We start from the raw sequence: 15,292 nt of genomic DNA on the forward strand, positions 1-15,292 counted from the left end.
AAAGTCAGGCTATGGTTTTCTAGATCTGAAAGAAAGCGACCACTGTCAGATCGTAGCGATAGAAACCTAAAGCAGGATTCCCTGAATGTTGATCTGGAACTTGGCAGGTGTAACTGAGACCGCAGAGCACCAGATCGCTGTGACAGTCTTAAAGCAGCAAAAGAAACAGGCGGGCCGCTGAGAGCTGCGGGAGAGGATGGCAGGAGACGGATGGGTGGTTGGAAGAGGGAGGTGCTCTGTGGCTTCCACATCCCCACACAAGCACAGTCTTTTCCACATGCCATGGCAGCCAGACGCTTGGGTTTGTCCTCACTGCTGGAGCAGCAGTGTCACAGGCAGGGAGAGGATATGGAAGCAGAAGGAAGCAGTAGGCAGCAAGAGAGCCGAGAGCATTGCCGCTGGCGGAGCTGTGGTGAACCACAAGGCAGAGTCGAGGCAGCTAGCCGTGCCGATGGGTTTACAGATGGGCTGGCCCTCAGAGCGGGGCCCCTCTACACTTGCAGGGTAGTGGCTGGGTTTCTTGGTGTTGTTATTTTGTGTGTGTGTGTGTGTGGTTTGTGTTTTTTTTTTTTTTTTGGCTGTGAAAGGTTCTCTGTGTATTTGATGGGCAGCATCTGAAAGCATAGGAATATATCATTTAACTTCTAAACCAGTGAGCACAACCAGTCCTGCTGAAAGCAAGGACTCATAAATTAGGAAGAAAACGACAAAAAGCATGAGGAAAGACTGCAGAGCGAGCCGAGATATCAACACTTCTAGTTAAGATAAATGGGATCCGGCTGCCTGTGAGGACGCAGACAGTGCGGAAGCAGCTGTGTGGACTGTGGGAAGGAAATATGATGGTGACCAAAAGGGGCCAGTCTCACTACCAGCCTGTTAGGTGTTGCACTAGCTGGCATTAACTCGTGCACAGTAGGTGTCCTGCTTCATGGCATTGTTAGAGGGACAGAGCGGCCTCACTGTCGATGGGTGCGAGCTGCAGAATCAATGGATATAGAAGGCTGTCCTGACAGTTGATGGGTGCTGGCGTGCAGAATCAGTGGCTGGAGAATGCCAGCATAACTGGCTTCAAGACAGCTACAGTTTCCAAGTGTTTTATCAAGCACATGTAATACTTGAAAATTACGCACTATGCTTCTGTGCAAGTATTAACAAATGCCAAAAATGTGTTATGCAAATATCTCTTGATAAACAGTCTGTCTTAGTTAGGGTTTCTATGGCTGTCGTAAAGCAACTTGGGAAGGAAAGGGTTTATTCTAGTTTTTATCTCTCAGGTCATCTTCGGCCACTGAGGACAGACAGGGCAGGAACCTGGAACAGAGGTCATGGAGGAGTGCTGCCTTCTGACTTGCTCTCCATGGCTGGCTCAGCCTGCTTTCTTACAGCACCACAACCACACGCCAGAGTGGTCTGGGCCCTCCCACGTTAATCACCAAGAAAATGCCCTACAAGCTTGCCTACAGGCCATTCTGGTGGGGGCATTTTCTCAGTTGAGGTTCCCTCTTCCCAAATAATTCTAGCTTGTGTCAAGCTGACATTAAGCTAACACACAGTTCAATAAAATTGACCTTAAAAATGAACATAACTTTTAAAAGAATAAAACTAATATAAATTATTGGGCCTGGTGGTGTTCCACTGTCATCCTCGCTACTCTGGAGGCTGAGGCAGGAGGATTGCAGTTCAAGGCGGGTCTGAGCTGCCCGACCTACAGAATGAGTACAGGGTGTGCCGGGCCAGTGCAACCCAACGATAGTCAAGATGAAGATGTGGGATGCACAGTGCAGGGGCAGAGCGCCCGCCGTCCTCATGTGTTCAAGGCCCCAGCTTTACTATGAATGACTGAATGAATAAGTACGTAACAAGTATTGAAACCTCTCTACAAATATAATTGTTCTGTTATCTTCAAAACCGTCAAAAATGAAGGGAGACTGAAAAATCACAGCATATTTTGACTTTATTAATCTTCAAAACTCTTAGGACAGATTTATAGCAATGAAATTATTGAGATAATTGCCTATGTTCAAAATTTATTGAAAGGTAATGAGATCCAGCCCAGTTCTTGGAGGACAGCAGCAGAGCATGGCAGAAAGGGCACCATGGCTAGGGCAAAGTGGAAAGCAGAAGCCAGAACACTAAGACGTGTCAGGAAAAACCAGAGCTATTGTCTGACAAGCGGCAGAAGCCGGCTCTGGTGACAGTATCAGGAGAGAAGCGGAGCAGGGAAGGGGGAAGAAAGATTGCTTCAGTGGCGGTGACTGCAACATCTGTTGGTAAAAATCGTAACTTGAGATCAAATCAGTTGAAATAGTTCAGTAAGTGAGACTACAATTCTTATAAGAGTCGCCTATCCTCAAAGCGGAAAACATAACACCATCCATAGTCATCCAGGCCTCTCAGTCAGGAGTTTCCCTCAAATGCAGAGGCCCTGCCCCAGTGTGACGGCCAGTGCTGAGCGTCGGGGGAGAATGCCTCCACTGTACGTAGTTCCAGGAGCAGTGGCCTCGCTCGTGTCCCAGCCTACACGGCTAAGCGCTGTTTAGAGAGCTGTTTATCATCTTTAGGTCCTGTGTACATCAGGTGTCAGCTCCGCATCTCTGCTTGCCTTTCTCTCTGCTTATCGCCTATCTATCCAATCTCTGCATGTTCCATATATACAGGAAGCTCTCCCTTTGTGGAAAGTTCTTGATGGGTAGAACATCATTCACTATATTGTTGTGTTACTTGCTGGAGTCATGCTGGGTCCTTGGGGTGCCAGTGACGTGCCAGAAGCACATGCAGAGCGTTCTCAGATTCCAGTCACTGCCCACACGGAGGAGGCTCTGACAGCTGGTGTCCTCAGCAGCATCTGCCTTATTCCTGAGCAGTGCTGGACAACCTCCCTCTGGACCATAGGTGAAAAGGTAGCTCAGCAAGCTCGTGCACTCAGATTTAACCAATTTCACCTTGGTCTGTGCACTCAGATGAAATGATTTATGATGATGTCGAGAATGGAGACGAAGGTGGAAACAGCTCACTGGAATACGGGTGGAGCTCCAGTGAATTTGAAAGCTACGAGGAGCAAAGTGACTCAGAGGGCAAGAATGGAATTCCCAGGTCCTTCCTGCGCAGCAGCCACAAAAAACAAGTATGTGCTTAGTCTGTGTGATGGACAAAGGCCTCGCTCTCTCGGGAACGGGACTGGGAAATGCATTCTGGGTCACACACACTTACATGGTTATTTCAGAGACATCGATGTGTAGTTTGAGGAACATAGGGTACCACTGAAGTAGTCTCTTAGCTCTAAACACAGGAGGATCTGGCTGTTACAGCCTCATAAAGCCATGTCTGCTGTCCTAAACAGGCTCAGCACCTGAACTCTAAGAAGTGGTAAAAGCCACGTATTGGCACAGGTGTAATTCCGACACTTGAGAGGTTGGAGTAGGAGGATTTCTGGGAATTGAAGGCCAGCCTGGGTTGTGGTATCAGGACAGCCAGGGCTGCAGAGAAAGAGCCTTTCTCAAAAGACAAGGTTAAAAGGGAAGAGAAATATGAGTGGGCACTAAATTGATGTAGTCTGGGCAGTCACAGTCCTTGTGCACAGAGTGAGCTGGCCGGGTCCCTTTGGACAGGACAGGCACAGCTCTGCTTTGCTTCCGCACTGTCCTGCCAGTGAACAACTGCGTGTGACCAGGATGATGTGAAGACAGAGGGCTGAAGAACGGTGGTGGACAGTGAGGCTCCAGCGCCTGGACATTTTTCCCTAGAGGGAACTTTTGTTTTTTGGCATAAACTTCACAGGTTACAGTCCAGGGAGGAATATGGAAGCCGGTAAGAGTGAGCATTAGTCTGAGGTTGGCCCTGGCCCCGGCTGCAGCTTATTGGGGTTCTCTGTGGCTAGCAGGCTCACATACTCTTGTTGGAGGGGCCCCTGTGGCTGGTATAGAAGGATCTGTTGGCACTGTGTGCCGCTGGTGGCGTTGTCTATGGCAGGGTGTAGGGGTTGACTGACCGTGTGAACAGTCACCGTGGTGTCTAAACACTGCAGCTGTATGAGGTTGATACACAGCTCACATGAGGTCCTCATCCGAGACCTGATACCTACCTTTCTAATAGTTAACCGTAGCCTCCCTTACCTGCATGCCTTCCCCAGGGACTCCAGCAGCCAGAGACTGTAATCGTACCCAAGTTTTGTGTCTCTGTACTTTCGCAAGTTGTCACTGCAGAGCTGTCATTTCCTCTAACCTGATTCAGAATTCAGTCCCAAGAACAGTAGTGCCAGCTTGTAGTCAGGCTTTCTCTAGGAACGTGGGGTCCTTTTTTCCTTTTTTGATCAGGAGTGCAGCTGGAATCTGCCCCTGGATGGAGCTACAAGTGCAGCCAGGGAAACTAACAACAAGGTGATAGTTGCCTGCGTGGAGCTTTATTACACGTTCCCGACCTAACCCAAAGTCCTTAAACAGTAACCCGGTAGGGGGAGCACCCAGGGTACCTACGAGCCTGTGCTGCCACAAACATTCAGGCTGGTCCTCTTGATTGACTTGAGAAGATGGCATCTCGTCTGGCAGTGCCAGTGGGGCTGTTCTTCCTGCCCTTGAGGTGGGCTCGTACCCACCGTCAAGCTTCCAGAAATGCCAGCCCAGCAGCCTTTTCTCACCAGGGGAAGCACTAGAGATACTTCCTGCTGGGAGGATGGGGGCTGTGGACAGGGGTCCTCGTGGGCTAGGCCCGCACAACACAGAAGTGCAGGAGGAGACAGGCTTTCTAGATTGAAGGAGTCATGTTTTCAAAGCTGCTGGTAAAAGCGAGTTGTTGAAGTAGTGTAAAGTTTCTGTTAAACATTACCTAAAGTGTCTTGTCCTGGTTAACATGAGACATCCCCACACCCCACCCCGGGAGAAACATCTGGCTGTGTGTGCTCACGATGGTGGTGACTGGAGGAAGGGTGGTTCGGCACACCCAGCCAATCATCCTTCAGGGTGTCACGTTAGCACGGAGACTCTTCCCCACATCAGCTGTGCTCCAGCACGGTCCCGAGCACCAGGTTCTTCCCACTGAACCCTGTCACAAAATAATCGGAAGTGTATTTTGCATGTTGAATCCCTGTCTCCTCGAGATGTAACCTAATGGTCTCACGCAGCACTTTCTGTACATTAGTGGCTCTGTTCTTCCCTGGGGCATCCACAGTCCACTGGTGGAAGGAGCATGTGTCCTTCCTGCATGCCTCACTCACGCGTGGGTTCCCCTCAGGTCAGCAGAGCTGGCCAAGGCCTCCAGCCGGAAGGTGCCGCATCCTTCATGCAGGATAGGTCTCTGCGGCCCCACAGAGCCTGTTCTGAAAAGCATGTCTCTTTGTGCCACAGCTCTCTCATGACCTAAGCCGCTTTAAGGCGCACTGTGAGGAAAAGATGAGAGGCCTGGTGGCCAGTACGGTGGGAGCCATGGAGGTGCCGCAGGCAAAGCACAGGCAGGAGCGGAAGGTAGTGTGGCTCCTCCTTACCCTCTGCGATGCGCATGTGCTCCAGAGCAGACCATGCTGTGCACAAGGTAGACTTGTGCCGTGTGCAACTCAGCCAGAACAGTGGTTCTCAAAGCGTGGCCCAGGGCTGTCCTTAACCATCTCTGTGAGCTTGGTCCCTCACAAGTGAAGGGAGGGGCTTCCAGGAGCCTGTCGTGTGTACCATAGCAACAGATGGGGTGTGGAGTCCGCAGTGTCTGGGGGATTCCCCAGCATGCAAAACAAATATCAATTCCATTTTGAAAAAGAGAATCGTTTCTCATAATTATGTTATTGAATGTAAAATGCAATAGATTTATTATCTATTTACCAGTTTTGACTTTACCACTGTTGCTGTAGATTAATACAATGTGAACGAAAGCTGTTAGGGCGTTCAATGGCCTCTAAGAGCGGAGAGAAGGAGAGCAAGGGCCTAGCAAGCTCAAGGCCCTGGGCTCATTTCTAGCCCTGCTCAAAAACACAGAAATGACTGTGAAGTTGAAGGGGCTCCTAGGCCAAAAGTTTGAGAACTACTGGGTTTGCATACCTTAGTCCTTGGAGATGTGCTTTAAAAGGGCACTGTCAAGTAACCTTCCCCGACTTGCCGTCCCTTGTCCTGTGAGATCTATTCATGTGATAGATGGATTTCACTAAACTCAATGTCTTTGGAGCCAGCTCTGGGCAGTGGTGACTCCACTCCTCGGCGTTCATACGCTGGTTTCTGAAGCAGAGCTGCCCCTCCAGGAGTCATGGGACTGTTTGGCCAGCGTCTGATGGTTCCCTGCAGGACAGCAAGAGGATTGAGGCAGATCCACGAGATGGTAACTCCAGGGTGTTCCTGGGAGCCATGGGTTCTCTGACAGCTGGGGCAGCCCGCTGTATGAGGTCAACTCTGTCCCGCTCAGGAACGTTTGAGTGTTGCTGGGTGGCAGGTCCAGAGATGTGAGCAAGTGCTAGGATCATGAACAGTGAGCCCTGCCTTTGGGTTGAGCCTGGGGCGAGTCTCCTTACCTCCTGTCTGCCTGACATGGAGGATTGCTTTGGGGTCTCCAGGGGCCCTTCTGTCTGAGTCTGTCAAGTGGGGCTGAGGTACAACTGCCCGTGGTGGGGGCATGGCAGAGCAGGACCTAGAAAGGGAATCGTAGTGAGGGAAACGAGTAGCCACAGACATACCAGCAGGTTATGGTCATGAGTGGGACTGAGGGGCACAAGATGGGAGACAAGAGTTACTTTGTAAGTTTTACAGGAAAGAATGATTGTGAAAGGGTAGAAATCCGAGTTGGGGTGCTGGATTGGAAGTGTAGATAGGGGGTTGATTAGAGCTACGTTGAATGGCCGTTGAATAGAAAGCAGCAGTATCAGCATTGGGAAGGAGGGGACTTTAGTGTGGACTCCCCCAAAGACTGCTGTCCCCTGGACGAAGTGGTCAAGAGCAGGTAGCAGGTATGAGCTGCAGGCCTGGTTGCCATGGCAACTTGCGGAGAGTTAAACCAGGCTTGCTAAGGATGCTGGCTTACTTCCTCACGGGTCTCTTGGGTTTTCTCTGAAAGGACATTGAATATCTGCTGCCAATACCATCAACACTAGCTGTTTAAAGAGTAGGACACGAGATGCCAGCATGTGCCAGGGCCACTCTTGGGCACCTGTGCTTAGATTTGAATGTTAAATCCCAGCGTTGGCTGGAGGAAACCAGGTCCAGTGAACTCAACCCACATGGGTTGCTGTCTTTCTAACTTACGTTCCTATCCCAGTCCCTACAGAGGGACTGGCTGTCTTCTTCTCACCCGGGCCAATCCCAGTCCACTTATATCCTTGACCCCTTCTTGCCTCTCTGAACAACTGGGTATAGACCTGGGACATGTCAGGAAGGACTCCTGTGGAGAGCATCCAAACACTTAAGTGAGCATGCAGTTAATTCTTCTGCCTTTGTGTTAGGGGCACATGACTGTCTGCCACTCCACAAAGCTCCCCAGGTTTGAAAGATAATTTTTTTAAAAAAAAGTAGCAGGAATGTTTTTGAACCATGCCAAGGAAGGACTCTTCCTTAGCAACCACAATACAGAAAGAAAAAACAAATCAGAAGTTTCTTAGAACCACAAACACACACACACTGACCATAACCAAGAAGAACCACAAACACACACACACACACTGAGCATAACCAAGAAGAACCACAAACAGACACACACTGACCATAACCAAGAAGCCTCTCCCAAACTGGAATTCTCAGTCCACGTAGTGTGTCAGCCCGGACTACTTGACAGTATTCTTTTAAAGTCACAGTGGGGACATTGTGCTGGGCCACCGCAGCAGCTCCTTACGCCGTTGCTTCTATTTTACAGATGCAGAAGCTCATGAAGGCAGCCAAGGAGGGCACCAAAGACGGGCTGGAGAAGACCAAAGCTGCCGTGAAGAGAGGCCGCTCCTTCATTAGGACCAAGTCTTTCGTCTCCCAAGGTCCGCAACCCATTTTCACATGTAGCATGAGCCTGGCTCAGCTTTTCTTTCTCTTGTGGCAATGGCTCAGGTAGGGTGGAGGCAGTGTGGAAATTCCTGCACTTCGCCTCAGCGGAGAGACTTTTGCTCCACCCAGACGACCAAGGCCTACCCCCTCCAAATGATGGAGAGGCTTTTCTGTTTCAGGCCCCATGTAGTTGTGGGGTATTGGCCAAATATATAAAGGGATGCATACAATAAAATAGAAAGTTAACAGAGTCTTCTGCCGCCCCCTCTCACTAGAGGGTAGTTGGTGCTCCAGCTGCCCGTGTTCTGCTTCCCTATAGCCCTCGGGTGCAGAGACCCTGTCTGTGCGTGCCTAGTCACTTCAGCCACCGTGAATCACACTGCTGCATGGCAATGCTGATTGGCGCTCTCAGTCTTTGTCACTCTGCAGAGACTAGGGCTATATGTCAGGAGGTAGCCGTCTACGCAGGCGTTATAGAAGCCTTCTTGCTGCCATTAGAATGCTCAAGTTTTCCTACATCTCACTAAAGGACTGTAGCCTGTGTGGCCTGTGTGTGTCTGGGGACGCTGAATGCTGTCCCCAGGCTGCAGGCATGAGATCCTTTAGGTCAGAGGAAGGTCCTAGAGCTGAGCCAGATAGCAGCTAGGACCTGAAGCCCAGTGCAGGCCTCCCGGGCTGGGTGCAGCTGTGAGAGGAGGTAATGGCAGATCCCTGATCAGCCGGGATGGGTCTCTTAGAGAGTGGGGATAGGAGAGAGATGGGGGAACCCAGAGATGTGCCCCTAAGTGCACTGTCTGTCTCCCCTCCCCAAGCTGCCACATCTCAGTCCTGGATGTCTGAGTTACCTGGAAAGCCCATTATAAACCTCACTTGTTCGGGTCCTCAGCCGTCCCGTCGGCCTCTCAGGCCTCTCTTACCTGGCTCCTGTGCCCCTGCCCTGTGCCAGACACAGGGCACGTTCTAGCCCAGCTCAGCTGTCTGGGTGTCTGAAGTGAGTTTAGTTTGGGTTTAAACTTTTCCCAGGGCCTTGCCACACGTTGACAAGCACTCGGCCCCTGAACTAGATTCCCAGATTTAAAGTTTGATTTTTGTAAAATTTTTGTAAATTTTCAAACCCCAGTGTGTGGAAGACAGGGAGTTAATAGGTAGGTCCCACCTGAGTCCCCCATTTTTGCTCTCAGCCCCTGCTGCTTCTCTGTTTGTGATTGTGTTGCTTTGTAATGTTAGAAGCTAAAATACCTATTTCTGTTTTACCATTTGACTACATAACTAAAGATAAACTTCAAAATCCCAATGCTGATGCTCAGTTACCCTTGTGGAATAATTTTTTTATTGGGTTTGTTAAATTTTCAACTTAATAATAGCCATGTGGAAAGTATGTATTTGGACATGAAATCTTCTTACAGAGATGATTTATTTTATTTTAAAACATGGCTTGTTTTACTGTACTATGATGTCATAAATACAGAATTTTAATGTGAAACTCGTGCATTTCAACTTTCCTTTTTTTAGATCACAGGTATAGTTTTGAAGAAGAGCAGAATTTGTTCATTGATGTTGAATGCAAGCACCCGGAGGCTGTCCTGACCCCGATGCCTGAGGGCTTGTCTCAGCAGCAGGTGAGTGAGGGGCTCACACTGGAGGGCCTGCTGCTGTTTCTGATCACCCACCATACACCGGGGTTTCCACAGTATGCCCTACACCAGCGATAAGGAGATCTGGTCTTTGCTCTGGCCTCAGCACAGTTCCCTAAATACCGTGATTTCACCTCCAAGTGTAAGGGTGAGAAATGCGTGGAACTTAATTTCTCTGTCACAAGTTAGTTGTTCTAGCTCATACCGATATGATAATTTTATAGAGGCAGTAATACATAGTGAACCACACCTGTAATTTTAGCACTGGGGAAGTTGAGGCAGGAGGATTGCTGCCAGTTTGAGGCCAATCTTGTAGAGGCATTTCATTTGTATTTTAATAAATAAAGCTTCCCTGAAGATCAGAGCATAAAACAGCCCCACTGGTCAGCCTTATAGACCAGGCAGTGGTAACACATACCTTTAATCCCAGTAGCAACACTAGTTTGCCATAGAAACAGGGCAGTGCATGCCTTTAACCCAGTCCTAGAGAGTCATATAAAACAAGTCTCACTCTGAGATTGATGGAGGCAGGATCACCATTTCAAACTGAGGTAGAGATAAGAGCCAGTGGCTGGCTGTTTTGCTTTTCTGACCTTCAGGTTGACCGCCAATTTCTGTCTTTGGGTTTTTATTAATCGTGCTTCACAAGGTAGGATGTATAGCCAGACCCTATCTCAGTAAAACCCTTAAAGAGACAGTATACAAGTGTATGTAAAAGATGTATACACAGGTGCCTAAAATGTAGATTAAAATGATAGACTTTCTTTTTAAAGACTTAATTTATTTTATGGATGTGCGTGTTTTGCCTCCATGTATGTAAGTGTACCATGTGCATGCCTGGTACCCAAGGCAGTCAGAAGAGGGCATTAGATCTCCTGGAACTGGCATTACAGATGGCTGCGAACTACCATGTAGGTGCTGGGAACTGGAGTTGGGTCCTCTTCAAAAGAATCCAATGCTCTTAACCACTGAACCATCGCTCTAGCCCCCACATGATAGACTTCTAATAACTGATGAAATTATCTGGATATAATTGGTTTCATTACATATGACAGTAAATTCGGGGAGGTGGCTGGAAGTCAGTGGTTTCAATTTGATTTTTTTTTGGTAAAAGGAAAACACAAGAAAAAAACATAATTCAGTTTGTGAATAATAGACAAATGAATAAATGAAGATTAATAACAAGTTAGAGGTGAGCCCATGGATAGGTAGACAGGCTGGTGATAAATAGAGATGCACAGATCATGTATAGGTAAATAGATTCAGACCATGGATGCATAAAAGGAAACTGACATGCTACAGTGCAAGGTTAGCGTTGAAAGGGTTAAAGAGGATATTTAGGGGATGTTACTATTGTTCAGGCCCAGTCAGCAAGCTCACCTTCTCTTAGCATTGAAAATGTAGCCAAGGCAGAAGTGGCCGTGAGTAAGAGATGTCTATCAGAGGGCTATACGTACACAGTAAGGAGGTGTGGACAGCCTGGGAACTGCCTGGTGAATTATCAGCCGTCAGGGCCAAGGCTGGATGCTCTCCAGTGCTCGTGGTCCCCTGTCTGTGTGCAGTTTACAAAGAGAAAGTTGGCCATGGAGGAGGCCATGATCTGAACCACACCCCATAAATACACGTGGAAAAGTCGGATTTTTGTATTCCAGTCTCATCACAGACCCACTCTGAAGCCCTTTCTTGTGCCTAGCTGGGGAAGTGACCTGTACTGCTGGCCAGGAAAGGGTTGTGGACAGATTGCCATAGGCACAAAGAACCCTGCACACCCTCTCTTGCTTCCTGGCTCTCCCACCTCTTTCAAGCATGAGTTATGACAAAGGAGAGACTGGCACCATTCTTGACGTGTTCTGACGTCACTGTTTCCAGTCTTTGGTCATATGTGGGATCTCAGCTAGATGCTGGGGACAAACGATATGAGTGATGCCTGGATCCTGTTCTCTGTCGACATTCCTGTGCCGGACAGGAAGCGCAGAGGAAATGCTGCCTGTTGTAGGAGGAGGGGCAGCTCCATAGATGAGGTGTGACTAGCCCCTGAGGAGCCAGAGAGCCATTAGCAAACACCATCCAAACAAAGAGAATAGGCTGGAACTAGACCAGGAGCGCTGATGGGTTAAGACCGTTAACAGGGCGCAGAGTGTGTGAACATGCAAGTGGAGGTGTGGCCTAGATGAAACGGTGGGCAGGGGTATAGGGTAGGTGGGATCCTAAGTCAGGGTCCGGTGTGTGAGGAGACAGTAAATAGAGCGGCGTGGTTTGTGAGGAGGTAGTGGGTACCAGTGTGTGGGCTGTGTGTGGAGATAGCAGTGTGAGATGTGTGAAATGAGGGAGGGTGTGGGGTATAGGGAGATGAGCAGGAGCGCGAGGAAGCCGTGGGTAGATGTGTGAGGGATGGGGATACTGCACAAAATGGTGTGGGTGGGTGTGTGTTCTTCTGGGGGCAGCCACTGCTATGATTTTGTTATTTATTTGTATTTTATTTTGTGTATGTGTATAGGTGTGTGTGAAGGTAGGCAATGCCATGATGTGTATTTCTGTGTGTGTCTGTACGTGTGCAAGTAGGCAATGTCACGATGTGTGTGTTGCAGGTGTATGTATGTATGTGTCTGTGCATGTGTATATGAGTAGGCAATGCCATGGTGTGTGCATGTGCGTGTGTCTGTGTGTTGTTTAAGTAAGCAGTGCCATGGTGTGTGTGTGTGTGTGTGTGTGTGTGTGTGTGTGTTCGTGCGCGTGTGTGTGCGTGCGTAGGTTAGAGGACAACTTCCGGGAATCAGTTCTTTCCTTCCACCTTGTGTTCCTGTGTTGGAATTTGGGTCTTCAGGCTTGGACAGCGAGTGCTTTCTCCCCCATCCATCTGGGCAGTCTGCTCATAGGATTTTAAATAGGAGGTATTGACACCTCCATAATCCCAGCAGCCTCATTGTGGTTAGTAGGCCGGACGGGGTGGAGATGGAGATACACAGGTGATGATTAAGTAGAGACATCTCTGCAGAAAGGCCCTGTAGACCACACGAGGATTAGCTCAGCCACATTGATTGTGTTTAACCCCAACTCCCCTCCTGCATGCCGTGGATAAGGTCTCAGTTTTCACATGCTACCAAGGCCTTTAGCAGCTCCTGGAGTTCTGTGTTCTTTGTCAGGTTGCTTTCCTATAGCTGTGATTCACATCTGGTATTTTTTTCCCTGGCAACCGAGTTTTCCTTGAGAGTTCTGTCTTTAAAGGTTAAACTGGGGGTGTTGATGCTTTTGGATTCTTCTCCCCTCCCTTTCTGAAATAGGAAGAAAGTCGTATAACTAACCAGAAAGACTGCGTTGGATGCTCTTTTCATGCCCTATTTTAGGAAGGGGTAGGATAGCTCTTATATTTTTGAGATTGCTATTGGAAATTATTTGCATCCTGAGGGCGCCAGATCTTAGTCACCCTACAACATCCCATGTAAGGACAAGAATGACCACAGAATGGTGTGGACCCTCCAGGCTCAGGCTGCTCCTGAGAGTGAGCTAAGTGAGGACGGCCTCATGGCAGCTCAGAGTGCTTCTAACCCCACTTCACCTGTGCTTTCTGAGGTAGGTTCTGGGTTTGTAGGCCAAGCTGTCAGGAACTCCTCATAAGCTACACCCGGCGTGTTGTTAGTCCTCCTGCCTGGGCCTCCTCACTACCGGGATTGCAGGTATCAGCTGCCAAGCCTGTGTTCATACAGTGCTTGCTACATATGCGAAAGGATTTGAGTGTGACCCCCTAGAGCCTGTGTAACACATTGAGCCTGGTGAGATACATCCCAGTACTGGGGAAGCAGGCTAGCCGGATCCCTATGACTCTCCGATGAGCAAGCCCTACTGAACTGGTGAGCCACAGAACAGCAAATGAGCTTGTCTCAAAAGCTAAAGTGCCCGGGGATGACACACAGAATTGGTCTCTGACATACACACTTCCTGCCTATCTGCCTGTTTGTCTGTCTCTGTCTGTCTCTCTCTCTCTCTCTCTCTGTGTCTCTCTCTCTCTCTCTCTCTCTCTCTCTCTCTCTCTCTCTCTCTCTCTCTCTCTCTCTCACACACACACACACACACACACACACACACAGAGTTTTGAGCTTCTTTCGATATCTTCGGAAGGTTCATTGTAGTCTTACTTTTGTGGGTTCAATATGTAGTCCTTTTTGTAAGAGAGCAATGACTGTCTTTGCTAATATTTCATAACTCGTGGTTAAACTCTGAACCTTGAATGTTCAGGGTGGAAATGATGTCTTTGCCACTAGGTGGCGCTGCAGTATCTGCAGATCATGCCATTTAGCAAGTGTTTGCTAGAAAAGTTCTGGTGTGTACTGGTGTGAATGTGGTGTGTGTGCGTGTGTCCATATCATGTGTGATGGTAATGTGTGTACAAATGCATGTGTTAAACATATGTATGTTTGTGGGTGTTGATTTAAGGACAACTCCCAAGTTCACATTTCCCATGACAGGAGAGTGTTAACACACTGCCCAGGTGTGCGTTAGCATAGCAGTCCATTGTTGCATCTTCTGCAGGCAATCTGCTCGTCTGCAGCTTAGGAGTAATGATTTTTAGGTGGCTATTGCTAGTAGCATTATTTAATTGAGAATGAAGCTTTTATGCCCTCAGTTTATACATGAAGCCTCACATATTGTGGTATTGAGAACTTGAAACCTGATTGGTTGATTCAGATCATGGATGTTGCATAAGCCAGTGTGTTTTTCTTGCTATTGCTCTGTTTGTCCTGCTGTTGTGTCATAGTTTATAGTTTGAGAGCTTTTTGTTTGTTTGTTTGTTTATGTTTGGTTGGTTTATTTTTGATTGCGAGACAGGGTTTTGCTGTGCAGCTTTGGAAAATTGAGTTTGTCCTAGAACTTGCTCTGTAGACAAGACTGGCCTTAAACTCATGAAGATCCACCTGCCTCTGCCTCCCTAGTGCTGGGATTAAAGTGTGTTCCACCACTGCCCAGCTATAATTTGAGGTATAAAAGGTGACAGTTGTATCACCAGATAAAACAGAGATGTGTTTTATACCGGCTGCGCTGTTTAGTTAGCACACCGCTCACAACATTTCCTCAGAGGCCTCCTTTAACTCTGTTTTAAAGATATCTTACTGCCGGGTAAGTTCGAGGCCCACCTGGTCTGCAGACAGGCTCCAAAGTGATACAGAGAAACCCCATCCTGAAAAAAAAAAAAAATCTTTTTTTTTTTTTGAGATGTGGCTCTGGCAACTTGAAACTTGCTGTGTAAACGGCTTCATTCTTGAACCACGAAGCTCCACCTGCCCCTGTCTTTCCAGTGCTGACCAGAGATGTGCACCACCGCATCTGGCAAAAATATTTATTTAATGAACAGGCTTTAACCTGGAAGTAAAGTTTACCTGTGTGCATCCTGAAGCAACTGTCTGTCGTCTTGTTCGCCCTTCCTGACAGGTTGTGAGGAGGTACATCCTGGGTTCCATTGTCGAGAGCGAGAAGAACTACGTGGACGCTCTGCGGAGGATTCTGGAGGTACCCAGCACCTGCGGCACGCTTCACCCCCTCCTTCCCCGTCCACACATAGTTTCGTTGGATGTGTGTTGTATGCATATAATTTATGGCCCAAAGTGTACAAGTGTGAGAAATTCTCTGAAATGTAACTCTTGTGACTGCATGCTGACGTTGAAAGTCACGTGATTTGTTCTGAAGTGAGAATAACTCCCTTGCCACCTCGTGTGACTGAACTGTCAT

At 48.3% G+C, this 15,292-nt stretch overlaps 1 protein-coding gene across 5 annotated transcripts in view; it reads left to right on the forward strand.

Moving 5' to 3' along the window:
- Arhgef10 (Rho guanine nucleotide exchange factor 10) overlaps positions 1-15,292 on the forward strand; it is an 86,319-nt gene that overhangs the window by 26,199 nt on the left and 44,828 nt on the right. For 3 of the 5 annotated variants that reach the window (XM_075986270.1, XM_075986269.1, XM_075986271.1), the window contains exons 8-12: positions 2,961-3,124; positions 5,340-5,456; positions 7,816-7,930; positions 9,450-9,556; positions 14,996-15,073. In XM_075986270.1, the coding sequence (XP_075842385.1) occupies positions 2,961-3,124; positions 5,340-5,456; positions 7,816-7,930; positions 9,450-9,556; positions 14,996-15,073 (581 nt within the window). The remainder of the gene's footprint in view (positions 1-2,960; positions 3,125-5,339; positions 5,457-7,815; positions 7,931-9,449; positions 9,557-14,995; positions 15,074-15,292) is intronic. The other 2 variants (XM_075986273.1, XM_075986272.1) reach the window with 1 other exon arrangement.

This window comes from Microtus pennsylvanicus, chromosome 9 (genome assembly GCF_037038515.1).
Source record: "Microtus pennsylvanicus isolate mMicPen1 chromosome 9, mMicPen1.hap1, whole genome shotgun sequence".
NCBI lineage: Eukaryota > Metazoa > Chordata > Mammalia > Rodentia > Cricetidae > Microtus > Microtus pennsylvanicus.